Source organism: Pelophylax lessonae (assembly GCF_965119305.1).
Source record: "Pelophylax lessonae genome assembly, chromosome: 1".
Classification (NCBI taxonomy): Eukaryota; Metazoa; Chordata; class Amphibia; order Anura; family Ranidae; genus Pelophylax; species Pelophylax lessonae.
This window is the reverse complement of record NC_138768.1, coordinates 252,898,202-252,913,680: the sequence shown is the minus strand read 5'-3', so window position 1 is coordinate 252,913,680 and position 15,479 is coordinate 252,898,202. Positions and strand designations below refer to the sequence as shown.

Here is a 15,479-nt window from a genome sequence, read left to right as displayed (position 1 = left end):
AATATTGTTCACCTAATTATAGAATAATTTATGGAATTTTAATGATTTGTGATTGTTAGCATTTTTTAAACACTTTATCTGCAAGATCACCACAGGCGCAATACACTCTATAGCACTTTATGAGGCACTTTTTTACGAGGATATTGCATAGAATTTTAATATATTAAGTCATTTAAAGCACTACTGTCACTTGTTAAACACTGTATGAGGCACATGGACACTTTATTAGTAAGAGAGTTGTAAATCTTCACTAAGGTTGCAGCGCTATATATAAATAGGAGTCATTGTATATTGGCACACACTTCAATAAGAAATCAATTTGGATATAGTAGACCACACATTTAAATAATATCTGACTCAGCATTTTGGATGTAGCAGCTCCAGACCCATTTAATCATCATCTATTTAAATGGGAATTTTGCATTGAAATACCATGCTGCAACTGCAAGCCAATCTTTTGGCGGTCAGTTGTGTCACAGCCACATTTACTTGAATTATTCACATTTTGGGATGGGGGGGGGGGGGTATAATTTTTGCTGCAACATGTTTACAACCATGAGTGGTTGCATGCTATCTTTTAGGTGTATGGTGTGCCCATGTGAACAAGACCTTACAGATTAGAAACACCTGCTGGTTGTTTATATTAGAAGGTTGCCAGCCTATCAAGATCTGCTCTTCATTAGAAAAAAGCTGTGCCAGCTTTTTGGAAGCTGAAAATGTATTTCCCTACAATGCTAATAGATACAGAGGTAAATGAGGATTTGTTTTAAAGTTGAGTTAAAGGCAAACATTTTTGTCAGGTTTTTTTCCCCCATTTTTGTCCCATTGAGGAGACAAAATGGGACAGTCACAACAGAAAGTGAGCAGAAATCCTTAGAATGTGAGGGAAATCTCCAGTAAACAATCACCAGTGTGCTTGTTGGATGATTTCCACTCTATTCCTGTTTTAGTAAAAGTAGGGATGCACCGAAATTTCGGCCACCGATATTTTCGGCCGAAAATTAGACTATTCCATTTCAGCCGATAAGGGGTTAAATATGCTGAGAATGTCTGCCCGCTGATCTGTGTAAAAAGCCATTAATTTCCATGTAATTTGTGCTCTCCGATACGATCCGATGCCGGGCGCTTCATTGTGATTTACAGCGGTTGCTAGACGGCCAGCCGATTGGCATCTAGCAAACAGTGACGTCCCGGGGGAGAGGGACCCAGAATGCACATCGTAGGAGGATCTCATCCTCCTCCGTGCCGATCGCTGCATCACTCCACCCACCTCCTCCCTTCCCTGTTGTTCGCTGAGGAGGAAGGTAATGTCGATGTGTGCTGTAAAAAAAAAAACTGTTTCTCCCCTTTTCTCCTGCATCCTGTGTCGGAAGTCAGAACGGATTAAATTTATAATCACAGCCTAGTGCTCAACCCCTTCTAATTGCAGCGCGCGAGGCAGTCAGTGTCAGTCAGTCAGTCAGTGAGTGTCAGTCAGTCAGTCAGTGAGTGTCAGTCAGTGAGTGTCAGTCAGTCAGTGAGAGTCAGTCAGTGAGTGTCAGTCAGTTAGTCAGTCAGTGAGTGTCAGTCAGTCAGTCAGTGAGTGTCAGTCAGTTAGTCAGTCAGTGAGTGTCAGTCAGTCAGTCAGTGAGTGTCAGTCAGTCAGTCAGTCAGTGAGTGTCAGTCAGTCAGTCAGTGAGTGTCAGTCAGTTAGTCAGTCAGTGAGTGTCAGTCAGTCAGTCAGTGAGTGTCAGTCAGTTAGTCAGTCAGTGAGTGTCAGTCAGTCAGTCAGTCAGTCAGTCAGTGAGTGTCAGTCAGTCAGTCAGTGAGTGTCAGTCAGTTTGTCAGTCAGTGAGTGTCAGTCAGTCAGTCAGTGAGTGTCAGTCAGTCAGTGAGTGTCAGTCAGTGAGTTATTGTCAGTCAGTGAGTGTCAGTCAGTGGGTGTCAGTCAGTCAGTCAGTGAGTGTCTGTCAGTGAGTGAGTCAGTTAGTCAGTCAGTCAGTGAGAGTCAGTGAGTGTCAGTCAGTCAGTGAGTGTCAGTCAGTGAGTGTCAGTCAGTGAGTGTCAGTCAGTGGGTGTCAGTCAGTCAGTCAGTGAGTGTCTGTCAGTGAGTGAGTCAGTTAGTCAGTCAGTCAGTGAGAGTCAGTGAGTGTCAGTCAGTCAGTGAGTGTCAGTCAGTCAGTCAGTGAGTGTCAGTCAGTCAGTTAGTCAGTCAGTGAGTGTCAGTCAGTCAGTGAGTCAGTGAGTGTCAGTCAGTCAGTGAGTGTCAGTCAGTGAGTTATTGTCAGTCAGTGGGTGTCAGTCAGTCAGTGAGTGTCTGTCAGTGAGTGAGTCAGTTAGTCAGTCAGTGAGTGTCAGTCAGTGAGTCAGTCAGTGAGAGTCAGTCAGTCAGTGAGTGTCAGTGAGTCAGTCAGTCAGTGAGTGTCAGTCGGTGAGTGTCAGTCAGTCAGTGAGTGTCAGTCAGTGATGTTGATAGAAAGAACTTATTTAAAATCATTTGGGGAAAAAAAGTCATTTTTCGGTTTCGGTTTCGGCCAAGGGCATCCTGAATTTTCGGTTTCGGCCCCAAATTTTCATTTCGGTGCATCCCTAAGTAAAAGCCCAAAATTTGTGATTTCCTTTCTCTCTCTCAGTAAAAACAGTTAACAGGACAAGTAGAGGGGGTGACAGCAATAAAAAATAAAATGTGTTTCAATTCCTCTCAACCTTTAGTTACACATTAATGTGTTTTACTATCCCATCTGTTCAAAACATTTAAATACTTTAGTGTGCATGATCTGGGAACAATTTCACTTTAAATCTCAACCTCCAACTATCACACATGTGTCATGAGTGAATTATGTAGACTGCTACTGCTGACCTCTCCTTTGAGAATGTTAGTTCTGTAATTGCCATACACAGGTATTGGCTTCAGTGCTTTATGAGTCACTGACCTGAAACAAGTATAGAGATAAGGAATTCTAACAATTTTCTGGCACTTTTTTTTACAGGATGCTTGCGCAGCACATGAAGCTCCTGTACTTCTTTAATGGGTTCCAACCAGTGTACTTCCCAGATAGCAAGCAATTGTGCTGCACATTTGAAAATGACTTAGTAAGCTATTGCTAGACTTGCCAGGCTTCACAAGTTTGTTGCACAATTTCAGCAAGTCCGCATTTCATGACTCCAGATCAACTTTCTTTGCAAACATTCTGCAAGTTCTGGTTCAGTTATGTTGTGCAATAGTCATCCCACCACAAGGGGTCACTGTGGCTGAATTTTCATGCTGTAGACTTGCTGTAGGCTCACCACTGCAACTTTGCTCTTGCTAGAGACTTGCCATGCAAGTTTTCTACAAAGTGGCAACTAGAACTTCAAGTGCTCTGCAAGTGTACAACTTGCTAGTGAAAATTTGCAGCAAGTTAACAGACTTACAGTTCAACACTGCCAAAAATTTGTGGCAAGTTATCCTTGTTCTTTGGGTTTACCATCTTAAAACGTAACCACTTTACGACCGCCCACCGCAGTTATACTGCGGCAAGCAGCCGCACCTGCGCAAACCGCTGTAGGTATACGTCGGTCGCGCGCAGGGAACTAGGGGGCCAGCGCCCGCCACCGGCGGTGCGCTCCCGCCTCCGCTTGTCAGCGGGGAAGCCGATACACGGGGCAGGCGGCTCCGATTGACACCTAACACGCGTAATCGTTCTCCGCTGAGAGAGGAGGTCGGGCAGCTGTTGTAAACACAGCTGACTGTTCTTCTCCCTGGAATGATCATAGAGCCCCTGTGATCCTTCTATATAGGATCAAATGTCTCTATAGTCATTACACAAGCCACGCCCCCCCACAGTTAGAATCACTCCCCTAGGCTCACATTTAATCCCTCGATCACCCACAATGTTAACCCCTTCCCTGCCAGTGTCATTATTACAGTAACAGTGCATATTTTTAGCACTGATTACTGTAGTAATGTCACTGGTCCCTCCAAAAGTGTCAAAAATGTCAGTCAGGGGCCCGATCTGTCCAACGCAATGTCGCAGTCCCGCAAAAAAATCGCAGATTGCCGCCATTACTAGTAAAAAAAACAAACAATAAAAAATGACATAAATCTTTCCCGTAGTTAGTAGACGCGATAACTTTTGCGCAAACCAATCAAAATATGCTTGATTACCAAAAATTTGTACCAGGAAACAAATTGGCCTAAAATTTTAAAAAATTAAAATTTTTACATTTTTTGGGGGGGAATGTTATATAGCAGAATGTGAAAAATATTGTTTTTTTTTTCAGAATTGTCGCTCTTTTTTTGTTTATAGCGCAAAAAATAAAAATCGCACAGGTGATCAAATACCACCAAAAGAAAGCTCTATTTGTGGGAAAAAAAGATTGATTTTATTTAGGTACAGCGTCACACGACCGCGCAATTGTCCTTTAAAATAACGCAGTGACGAATCACAAAATATGGCCTGGTCATTAAGGGGTCAAATCCTTCCGGTCCAGAAACGGTTAAACCCTAATATCTCACCCCAACACTAACGGCAACTTAAAGTAATCCCTAAAACATTACCCGAATACAGTACTCAACTAACCCCTTGTTCTCTATTGACCATGTCTACTTGTCCGCATAGCATGTCGTATGTGCTCTGCAGACATGGGAGTAAGTCACACATGTGCAAGTCACAAGCAAGTCTCAAGTCTTAACCTTCAAGTCTCAAGCAAGTCCCAAGTTACTGTGGCGAAAAGCAAGCAAGTCAAGTCGAGTCCCTGCTAGAAGTCAAGCAAGTCAAGTCAAGTCATTTATTTTGGTCAAGTCACAAATCAAGTCAAAATACTGATCTAACCCAATTTTCACCTTTAAATCAGTTAAAAGTCAGTGGTCAGTTTTATTTTCAACATTAACAAAACTGCTTATTGCTTTTTTCTTGGCATATTAAAGAAACACTTTAAATGCCCAAACAGCGCAAAATCCTTCGTCCGGTCATGTTTCAACACCACAGTCACTAAAAACATTTTAAGTATTTCCATTGTTTAACAGCCAGTGTCCTAAAAATCAGAACACACTGAGGTGTTTTAAGTGACTGTGGTGTCAGAAACATAACAGGCACATTCATTTTGCTTTAACACATCTTGAAAAAATGCAAATATTTAATAACTTAAAAAAGTAAAGTCATTTCGAGTCATATGTCTCAAGTCAAAGTCAAGTCTCAAGTCATGAATACCAAGACAAAGTCAAGTCGAGTCTTTTATTAATTTTAGTCAAGCAAGTCTCAATTCCTCAAACTGGTGACTTAAGTCTGACTTAAGTCAAGTCATGTGACTCAAGTACCCCACCTCTGGTGCTCTGTGTATGTAATTTTAAGTTTTATACTGTCTTCAAAGTTTAAAGTATTACCCATTTTGAAATGTTTTATATACCCTTTATTTTACACAAAAAAATGAACACAGGCTTTTTGTATGACATTATGCAAAGTATGCTGGACTTTGTAATTACAAACCCAGTATGGGCTGCCTGATTGTTGACTATTGCAACTTGTTAATAGAGAATGTAATCAAAGCTTTTCTGCTTATCAGGCATTTGGTAAATATGTAACTTATGATTTGGTAAATATGATTTGCCTAATAACATAGAAATAAAAAATAAAAAATTCTGGTATTAAAAATATTATATTTACCCAGTGAATATAGGGTGGAAAAGGGTGGATAACCATGGTTTCCACCATGAGATACACCCTTTATTCACTTTTTTTTTTGGGGGGGGGGGTGGAGTGGAGAGACCGGCCGGTATGTAGTGGAGAGACCGGGGGGTAGGGAAGGAAAAAGAAAGGGGAAATGAAAAGAAAAAAAGTCGAAGGATAACACTTATGCCAGTGACAACAAAATGTCCTGGTTTTGTGTAAATTGATGTCATATCTTTATTTGTTATGTATGTAAAAAATGTATTAAAAATATTTATAAAAAATCAAAAAAAATATATTCATGAAGGCAAAATCTAAAAACTTTTCTAAAAAAAAAAAAGCACAAATATATGCTTGTAATGAATTATAATGGGCAAAATAGGCACTTATGTATAGGGCGGAGTATCTGTGTCTATCATGTGACTCACCAAGGATTCCAGTTGGTTTCAGCCCTCCGAACTCCTGCATTGCTTTAATAGCTTTGGACAACTCTTCCTGTGTCTGTAATTGCCCTGTAACTGGATCAGGCGGTGGCAGATAGCCAAATCTCGTCAACCAGTCCTGTATACAAGATGAGAAGGCATGAAAAGCAAATTAGTAAACATAAATAAAATGCCGGTAATAGCAATTTACTTTTCCAGTGTGCCTGCGGAAAGCAGCTGATAGAACTTATCCTTTACAGATCTGACCTAAATCCATTGCTGATCACCATAGAGTCCTGAAATTTAGGATTATTCTTCTTAAATAATTAAATCATCTTGTAACTTGGATTAAAGATGAAGAAGAGCTTTAAACAGTCACAGTGTAGACATTATGCATGTGGTGTTGCAGTATCACAATACTTTTATCTTTTGACGCCATTTCAGAGTTTGATATATGAAGAAGGATGAGATGAGGGAGAACAGAATATTTGAAACAGAAGGCACATTTAGAATGAACATTAGGTCAGGAATTTTAAGAAGATGGGGACAAAAGGATGCGGTGAAAAATAAATGTCTGGTTAGTGGTTCAAAAAAAAAAAATCAATGGTAGCAAAAAATTGAATATTATGAATATGGGGAAGAAAGCGCACATAAGGATATTTTTATGCAAAATGGTGATTGAATATAAGAGAACATTAGGTGGAGTATATGGAGGAAACATAAAAAGGGAAACAATGACAAGTCGCACAGCTCTGTGGGTAATAAATGAATCGCAAAGTGTCACAGATGTTGGTGTGAAGGAAGCAGATATGAACACTGAAATGCCAGTTTGCTGCAGTTCCATAGATACTGATAACCAAGTAGAAGAATTTTTTATGTCATTGCAAATCCCTGTTTTATTTTTAGTGTAGTTGACAAGGGAGGGATACTGCAGTCTCCAGAGGTTCTTTGATTCTTCTCTTTCTCTAATACATTCTCCATATATTTGTATTACAGAAAGCTTCTGAATAAACTTTTATCTCACATAAAATATTCTTTTCACTTTAGATTCTGGGGTCTGTCCTTCCTTTGTCTCCAGTAAAGGCTCTTCTAATCCCCAATGGTTTATTTTGATATTTTCTGCTTTCCCTTACTACTGAAAAGTCCTCAGAGGACAGAGGGACACAGGAGTTGACTTTTGCTAATGAGGTCTCCACAAGCAAAGCCCGTGCTTCCCCTTGTCCTCCAAGTGTCTTTAGACTACACAAGTGTGGCTGTCAACTTTTTTAGGGCAAGTTGCACAGCACCTCTGTTAAGAAGAAGAACATCGTTACAGGTATAAACAGGTTCACGTTGTCTCTCACACCTGAAAACCACGGTCAACCATGCCGACATCCTAACCCACTCTAGGCACATTGTATACTCTGAAGCACTCAGGTGGTAAAGGCAGAACAATGCAGAGCGCCAGTGTTCATCCCATCGGGCATTGCAGTACTCTCATCAGGATCAGTTCCTGCGGGGATAACCCAGGCACATCCAACCATGGGGACCATACCTTAGCAAATTTAGAGAGTCGGCCCCTGTGTTGATAGATATAGCGCTCCAGAAGGAGCATCCTTCCCATATGTGTCACCCATAGTTTCACCAAGGGGGCAGTCGCCAATTTCCAGCCCAGGAGAATCACCCTCCTGGCCTGAAAGAGCGTCCTAGAGAGGGCTAACGTATGGCGTTTTTCCACTACATGGAACCGAACGGTTCGGCTCGCTTTTGTGCTTTTCCACTGTTGGTACCGCATGGTACGGTGTAGAAACGGTTCGGTATGGTACGGTGGCGCTTTTCCACTGCATGGAACCGAACGGTACGGCTCTCAAAAACAGTACCACCTCAATTGTGGTTTCAAGAGATACCATACCCGGTACCATATCCCACAATCCTTTGCATGCAGTCACTACTAGCCACTGATTGGTCAGAGAATCCCACCCACCCCGTTGTTATCCCTCCCACTTAACTTTAGTACTACTTTAGTGGAAAAGCAAACCATACCAAACCGTACCGAACCGTTCCTACACCGTACCATGCGGTACCAGCAGTGGAAAAGCAAACCGGGCCAAGCAGGCCCGAGCCGGTACTTGCAGTGGAAAAGTGCCACTAGTCCCCTCCTCAGGTACCACATCCTTGAGTATGCCTAGAAGACAGTGTATAGGGCTTAGGAGGACCGAGAAAACAGTGTTCAGCGTGGAAATAACCTCAGTCCAGTAGCAGTGCAGCTTGGGGCACTGCCAGAGGAGGGGGATCAAATCGCCCGGGGCTCGTCTGCATCTATTGCACAGTGGGAAAAAAAGATTTTTAAAGTCAGATCTACAGGCCCATGTCTCCACAATGAGAGAATGCATGTTTTTTAATGTAGTGCTGCCTGTCTTGTTTTTTTTTAACAAATTCCAGACACGACATTACTCGACTTGTTTGCTCTTGTGTTTAATGTAGGGTTAGAATTCTTCAGTTGGCTGGAAGAATTTCAACCTTGACTGTGAAAGTGAATGTTTTATGGTGGCCTTAATGGTGAAGCATGCCTATTGCCTTATGTAATACTGCATTGTTCTTTCTTAAATGACAAAGCACACAACTACAATAAGAGAAATGACAGAAGAATGGGAGAGTGTTCACAGAGGGCACATCCTCACAGGTATGAAAGTAAATCGATATTGCTTCTTACATTTCCATTCTCATGTGTATCAAGACTAGCTAATAGTGCCAGATATACTGCTTATGATTTCTGAGCATATACAGTTACACAGTTTTTAGTAATTAGAAGCTACATGGGGTAGCAGGAAATATTTGAAACAAGTTCTTTTATTATTACGAGTCTCTTAACAGCTGGCTCTTGGGATAAGCTGAATGTTAATTTTATGCATTACAATGATTTTCACATTTGCATTGCATTTGATGGCAGATAAGAATCTAATCGCCTGTTTGGGCTGCCAGTGTTTTCACAGCTGCTTTACAATTTAAAGCTTGCTATATCTGTGTCCATAAAAATGTTATGTCTGTCTGCAGCATACTTTGAAATTACCATATTGGACTCTTCTGAATACATAATACCATTTTACCTATGCTCAAAGTACCTTGAAAAGGAAAGGGATTTGATGTGACCTGTATGTCAATATGGATATAATATACTCAAACAGCTGCGTGTCTTTTTTTAAGCCCTTACACGGCTATGTGTGTCACTGTGATCATGGTATCATTACAACTTGTCTGAGTTCTGGTGGTCCATGGGGTTTAGAGGCATTCCAGCTGACAGGAGATATAAGTGTGTTCATTTAGGTGGCAGGGATGAATCTCCATCACTGACTGCAGGCAGTAAGTATGAAGTAGTAGGTTGTCCTCGGAGAGAAATGAGTGGATACTGTCAATGATCTCATCGTTTAACCTTGTTTTCTGACAGCAACGTTTGAGCAGAGCATTGTAGTAAATTAAGTCCACTGACTGGTCTTTTAACCACTTAAGCCCGGAAGATTTTACCCCCTTCCTGACCAGGCCCTATTTTGCGATTTGGCACTGCGTGACTTTAACGGACAATTGTGCGGTCGTGCGATGCTGTACCCAAATGAAATTGACCTCCCTTTTTCCCCACAAAAAGAGCTTTCTTTTGGTGGTATTTGATCACCTGTGCGATTTTTTGATCATGCGCTATAAACAAATAAAGAGCGACAATTTTGCAAAAATAACAATATTTTTCACATTTTTTTATATGAAATTCCCCCCCAAAAAATGTAAAACAATTTTGCAAAAATAACAATATTTTTCACATTTTTTTATATGAAATTCCCCCCCAAAAAATGTAAAAATCTAATTTTTTTAACATTTTAGGCCAATTTGTTTTCTGCTACATATGTTTGGCAAAACAATCGCAATAAGCGTATTTTGATTGGTTTGCGCAAAAGTTATTGCGTTTACTAACTAAGGGAATGATTTTTGTAATTTTTATTGGTTTTTTTTTTGAGTAATGGCGGCGATCTGCGATTTTTTTTTGCGGGACTGCGACATTGCTGTGGACAGATCGGACCCCTGACTGACATTTTTGACACTTTTGGGGGTACCAGTGACATTACTACAGTAATCAGTGCTATACATATGCACTGTTACTGTAAAAATGACATTGGCAGGGAAGGGGTTAACTTTATTGGAGAAGGAGGGGTTAAGTGTGCCCCTAGGGGCGTGCTTCTAACTGTAAAGGGATGTGGCTGTTTGTGTAACTACAGAGATATACGATCCTACATAGCAGGACCGTATGATTTCTGCACTTACACAGGGGAGAATGACAGGCAGCTTTGTTTACATTAGCCGCCTTCCTTTCTCCCTGTGTACCGGACGATCGCGAGTGACCGGCGGACATCAGGTCCGCCGGTCACATGCGTGGGGATGTTAGGGAGCAAAACGGGCCCCCTATTGGCTCGCAGGCGAATGACGTACCTATACGTCACTTTGCCTGCACGGGGCTGACCGCGGCAGTATATGTACTTGCGGCGGTCGGCAAGCGGTTAAATATACCACTATTGTTGTGTCTACTATCACTTTCCCCAACTGTAACCTTCATTTTTAAACAATATGAAAACCGTAACAACAAACCTCTTTTATTTGCCCTCTTTTGGTCTGTTGAAGCTAAAATCGAATCTGCCTATATATTTTTTATCATCCCTGGTTCTTCCTTTCCCACCCTCCCAAAATATTTCTATTTTCATAATGCACCTTTTTTATATCCAACCTGTGCTTCTCTATGCAATGTAAGAAGACCCAGGCTGCTGGGAAGGGCCGACTTCCTGAACACATGGCAGCAGTCTGCTTCAGTACTCCTTTCAAGAGCCCCCAGCCCCAATGCAACAATGGGCTTAAAGCGGAGTTCCAGCCTATTTTGCAACTTAAGTGATTCCTGGAGTGCTCGCTATGCTGATCAACAATTGGGCATTTTTAATTTTTTTCAGGGGTCCCTTACCTTATTTTCAGGGCATTTTTGATTGTACTTCCTCCTTCTCCCCCCTCTGTGGCCACGGCCACCGACATAACTTCCGCCTTTGCATTGCATCCTGGGAGCTGTTTGTCATCACTCCCAGGAGGCTGGAATCAGGAAGAACTTCCAGAACACTCCCTGGAATCAGGAAGAAGTACACAGCAGATTACACTGCGGCTTCAGATGCCCACATCCAAGATGGCCGCGTCCAGACAGCGTTTTTAAAAGTAAGATTAGTATTATAGGGGTATTTTTAGTTAAAAAGGGTATTTGAGGCTGGAACTCTGCTTTAATTCCGGGAGAAGTTATGCAATTATCATCAAAATGAAGGGTGGGTGTCAGCCTGGAGGAGCAGACGTACCTAGGCAGGCTGTACACATGATCGGAAAATGATACGAAAAATAGTTTTGGAAGCGATCATATGATAATCTGATCATTAGTAATGAAATTCTGATCATTAGCACACAGCTTTCGAAAACCGATCACGACAGTTCATTTAATATAATTTAATATAATCCGATGGGACAAGCACAATTTTTTTTCTCGTACAATATCAGAACGTATGATTTTAATTTATTTAGTACAGTTATTCTTCGAAAATACAATACAAACACGAATTTTCATTCTGTAGTACGAGAATTTTCGTAACTTTAATAAACTCTTAGTTTTCGATATGAGATTAGCATGCAAAAAAAAATAAAATAAATAGACGATCATTCGTCCAATCATCTCATCATGTAAACCACGCACTAGAGATTAAAAGGACTGGAATCCAAAGAAGTGGGCAAAGGATGGTATGGCTGGGAAGGAAAGGCTAGATAATACCGGATGTCCTTCAGCCAGGGGAAATTAATTTGATTTGCTGTAGCTTCTTAGGCCCACTGTGAAAAAGTTCACAGTGTGCATTGAAATCATACTAAGCAATTTCATTAATAGGCCTGTACAGCTGAGCAAGACTGACAGTAAGGGTGACGTTTTGCCTTAAGTATACCACTGGAAGTGTTTTGTTACATCTGTTTGCAAAAAATCTTTATTGATCCTGCCAGAAATCTTGTGAGATGATAACATCCTGAGCTCTTTCTCTCTCTGTAGTTTTATCGTTTAGAACTGTTTACAGCTCTCTCAGTGAACTACAGAACACCTCCCCTGCATGCTATAGAGAAACAGCCTGGGGATGGTTGTGTTGTCCTGTCCTTGAGTAACAAGCTATTTTTGCAATGTTGACCTTATCCTCGCCCGAAGACTTACTGCTCCAAGGTACAGTGCTGCTTGTCTTCCAGGTTTAATGACAGCCAGCATTATTGTTCCCAAGTACTATAGGTCCAGGCCATCGTGGACAAACTCCTGGGGGTATGTCAGCAAAATTACAAACACAAGGCTATTGCGTGGCCCTCCACACATGTATAAGCTCTGAGTAAGCAACTGCTACTGGCAATGTTGCAGTTCTTTTACTTGGCATATAATTGTATGAGTGCTTCTAATGTTCTACGAAGATAGTAAGGAAAATGTTCAGGAGCATTCAGAGTGATACAGCGAGGATATAAAACAAAACATTTCTGCTTCTTTCATTTATAAATGGCTTCAGCCTTATATGCTAGCAACTATGCTATGTATGTCTTAAGCCCCTTTCACATAGTCAGTCCGATTAGATCCTGCTGTCATTTTTTCCAGCCAGATTTGTATAGAAGCCCAGTGTTTAAGTGGTTGTAAAGTCAGGAAGGATTATTTTATCCTAATGCATTCTATGCATTAAGATGAAAAGCCTTCTGTGGGCAGCAGCCCCCCTCAGCCACCCTAATAATTACCTGAGGTCCATCTAGATCCAACGGTGCTGCATGAGAGACTTGGCTGCCCAGGACTACCCTCCTTAGTGGCTGAGACAGCAGCGTGGCACCATTTCCTTCCACTGCTGTCAATCAAAGTCAGTAAGCCAATGAGGAGAGAAAGGGGGCAGGACTGGGTTGTGGCTCCATGTCTGAATGGACACAGCGAGCTGCGGCTCGGCTCGGGTGCCCCCACAGCAAGCTGCTTGCTGTGGGGGCACTCAACAGGAGGGAGGGCAAGGAGCGCCGAAGAGGGATCTGAGAAGAGGAGGGTCTAAGCTGCTCTGTGCAAACCAACTGCACAGAGGAGGTAAGTATAACATGTTTGTTATTTTTCAGGAAAAAATAAAAACGGGACTTTAGTATCACTTTAAGCCCCCGTACACACACAGATATAAGGTGGTATTGGCCGATTGAACAGAAACCGGCCAACATACGGCAGTTGATCTGACAGAAGCTGTCCAAACATCCGGCTTCTGACGAAGGGACATGACCGAAAAAAGGTCTGCTTATCGGCATCCGATCAGCGCTCTCAGCCAATGGCTGACCGGTGTGTTCTGGTGGGGGCGTCCCCCTGTCAGAACACAATAGCTTAGCTGGGAGATCGCAGAACTAACATTGGATTGTTAGTACAGTATCTCCTCCTGGGCTCTTCATTTTTTTTTCTGAACGAAAAAAATCTTATAGTGTGTACCATGCCTTAGTCTATAAGCAGGCTAAGGTAAACAGATTGGGCCCATTTACATCCAGCTTCCTCCAAGTCCTTATTACAAAAGGTTGGGTTATTTTGCAACTCATGCTATCAGTGCTGAATGATCAGCAGTAGAACATCAGTGCTTAAATCTGTAACATATGTTTGCCGAGTGCTGTCTATTAGGAGGTGCAGTGGTGTGGGAAACATGACAGTACGCTGTGATTGGATGAATATGGGGTAATGCCACTTTCATGAAAGAAATATGTATATAATATATACAATTGCTACACATGCCAAATTGTAATTTAATGTTATTAAACATGACCTTTCTTTTTCAATCTGCAGCAGATGTAATTTTCTGTAAAATTCAAAGCAATATGGCAACCTGGAGGCTTTTTGTACACAGCTGGTTTACAGAAATTCCCCAGAAATGTCATTTCCTGCTTTCTTGTAGGATTGACCTAGAAGACTGTACTAAGATACATGTAAAATTTTGGGCATTCTCTACAATAGGAATTCTATTTGTAGTGAGATGCTCCCTAAAAAAAGGACAGGCGGATCTGAATAGTCCGCCTGTGTGAAAGGGGCCTAAGGCCCCTTTCACACGGGCTTTTTGATTAGGTCCACCTGTCAGTTTTTCAGGCGGACCTGATCGGATGCTCCAGGTACCTCTATGGAGCAGCGGATGTCAGCGGTGACATCTACGCTGACACCCGCTGCTCTCCGATCCGATGTGGTCCGTGAAATCCAGACGGATGGAAACCCTATTTTCCATCTGTCTGGAGGATCGGATCAGATGAAAACGGACAGGCGGTCATTTTCAGCCGATCTCCCATAGAGTAGAGTGGGGATCTGACAGCTCAGTCTCTGCAAAGTAAGCAAAGACGGAGCTGTCATCCGCCTGCTTAGCGGGGATCGGCGGATCGATCCCTGCTGAGCAAAAGGAAGTCCGAGGGGCGGAATGCCCGTGTGAAAGTACCCTAAAGCAATGCAGACCCTCCAACTTTCTTCAAGACTGCATGTGCATCAGCTGAACACAGACATTCCCATCCTGGAACAAGATATCCAAGGACATAGTGGATCATACAGCTTTTTCTTAGGAACAGAAAGTGTAGTTTATTAAAATCCTTGAAACGTACATTGATCACCCAGAGGGGGTTGTTTTTTTTTTCACAAAAATTTAGTTACTCTTTAAAATAGAAACCCACTTTAACACTAAAATCCCTGCATCTACAAACATCCAAGATCTAAATCTAGTCTATCTAGCCCTGTAAAGAAGAAATAAGTATACATACCTTTTTTGAAGCCGATCCGACCCGATCCCATGCTGAGCTGTCAGCCGCGGCTTCGCTGTGTAGGCGGGTGCAGAGGACACTATAGGTGAGGTAATTTCCCATTCATTTCCCAGCCGTTGTCAGCTGTGTCCCCTGCAGAACTTCCGCCGCAGCAGACCAGATCAGATTGGCTTTAAAAAAGGTATGTATACTGATTTCTTCTTTACAGGACTAGATAGGTTAGTGTTATATCGTGGAGGTCTATAGATGCAGGGATTTTAGTTTTAGGGTGGACTTACACTTTAATATTTTGCATGAGAGCACCCAGAATGAGTTTGTATTATAATAACAATAATTCAGACACATAAAGGTTTATTTATAAAGAATTCACACAGATTATTTGCCCCTTGAGCTCTTTACTGCTATTTGCCCAAACCACATTTAACAACACTTGCCTAGCGTACCTCAGTCATATTCAGGCTTCTTATAATGGCATAAAAGTACATCAGGCAAAGCCAGTGAACAGCCCTCAAATGTCACAAGCATGGTGAGCCTGGAGGCAAACGTGCCAGCAGGAGCTCTCCATAGTTCTGAACCTGTATTTTTAGCACAAGACGAACAAACTGTATTTATTATGTTGAAAACAAGATAG

General features: G+C 41.9%; 1 protein-coding gene across 2 annotated transcripts in view; it reads right to left on the bottom strand.

The window, feature by feature from the left end:
- Positions 1-15,479, bottom strand: part of MMP17 (matrix metallopeptidase 17) — a 250,024-nt gene that overhangs the window by 93,642 nt on the left and 140,903 nt on the right. For both annotated transcript variants that reach the window (XM_082244217.1, XM_082244218.1), the window contains exon 2: positions 6,056-6,188. In XM_082244217.1, the coding sequence (XP_082100343.1) occupies positions 6,056-6,188 (133 nt within the window). The remainder of the gene's footprint in view (positions 1-6,055; positions 6,189-15,479) is intronic.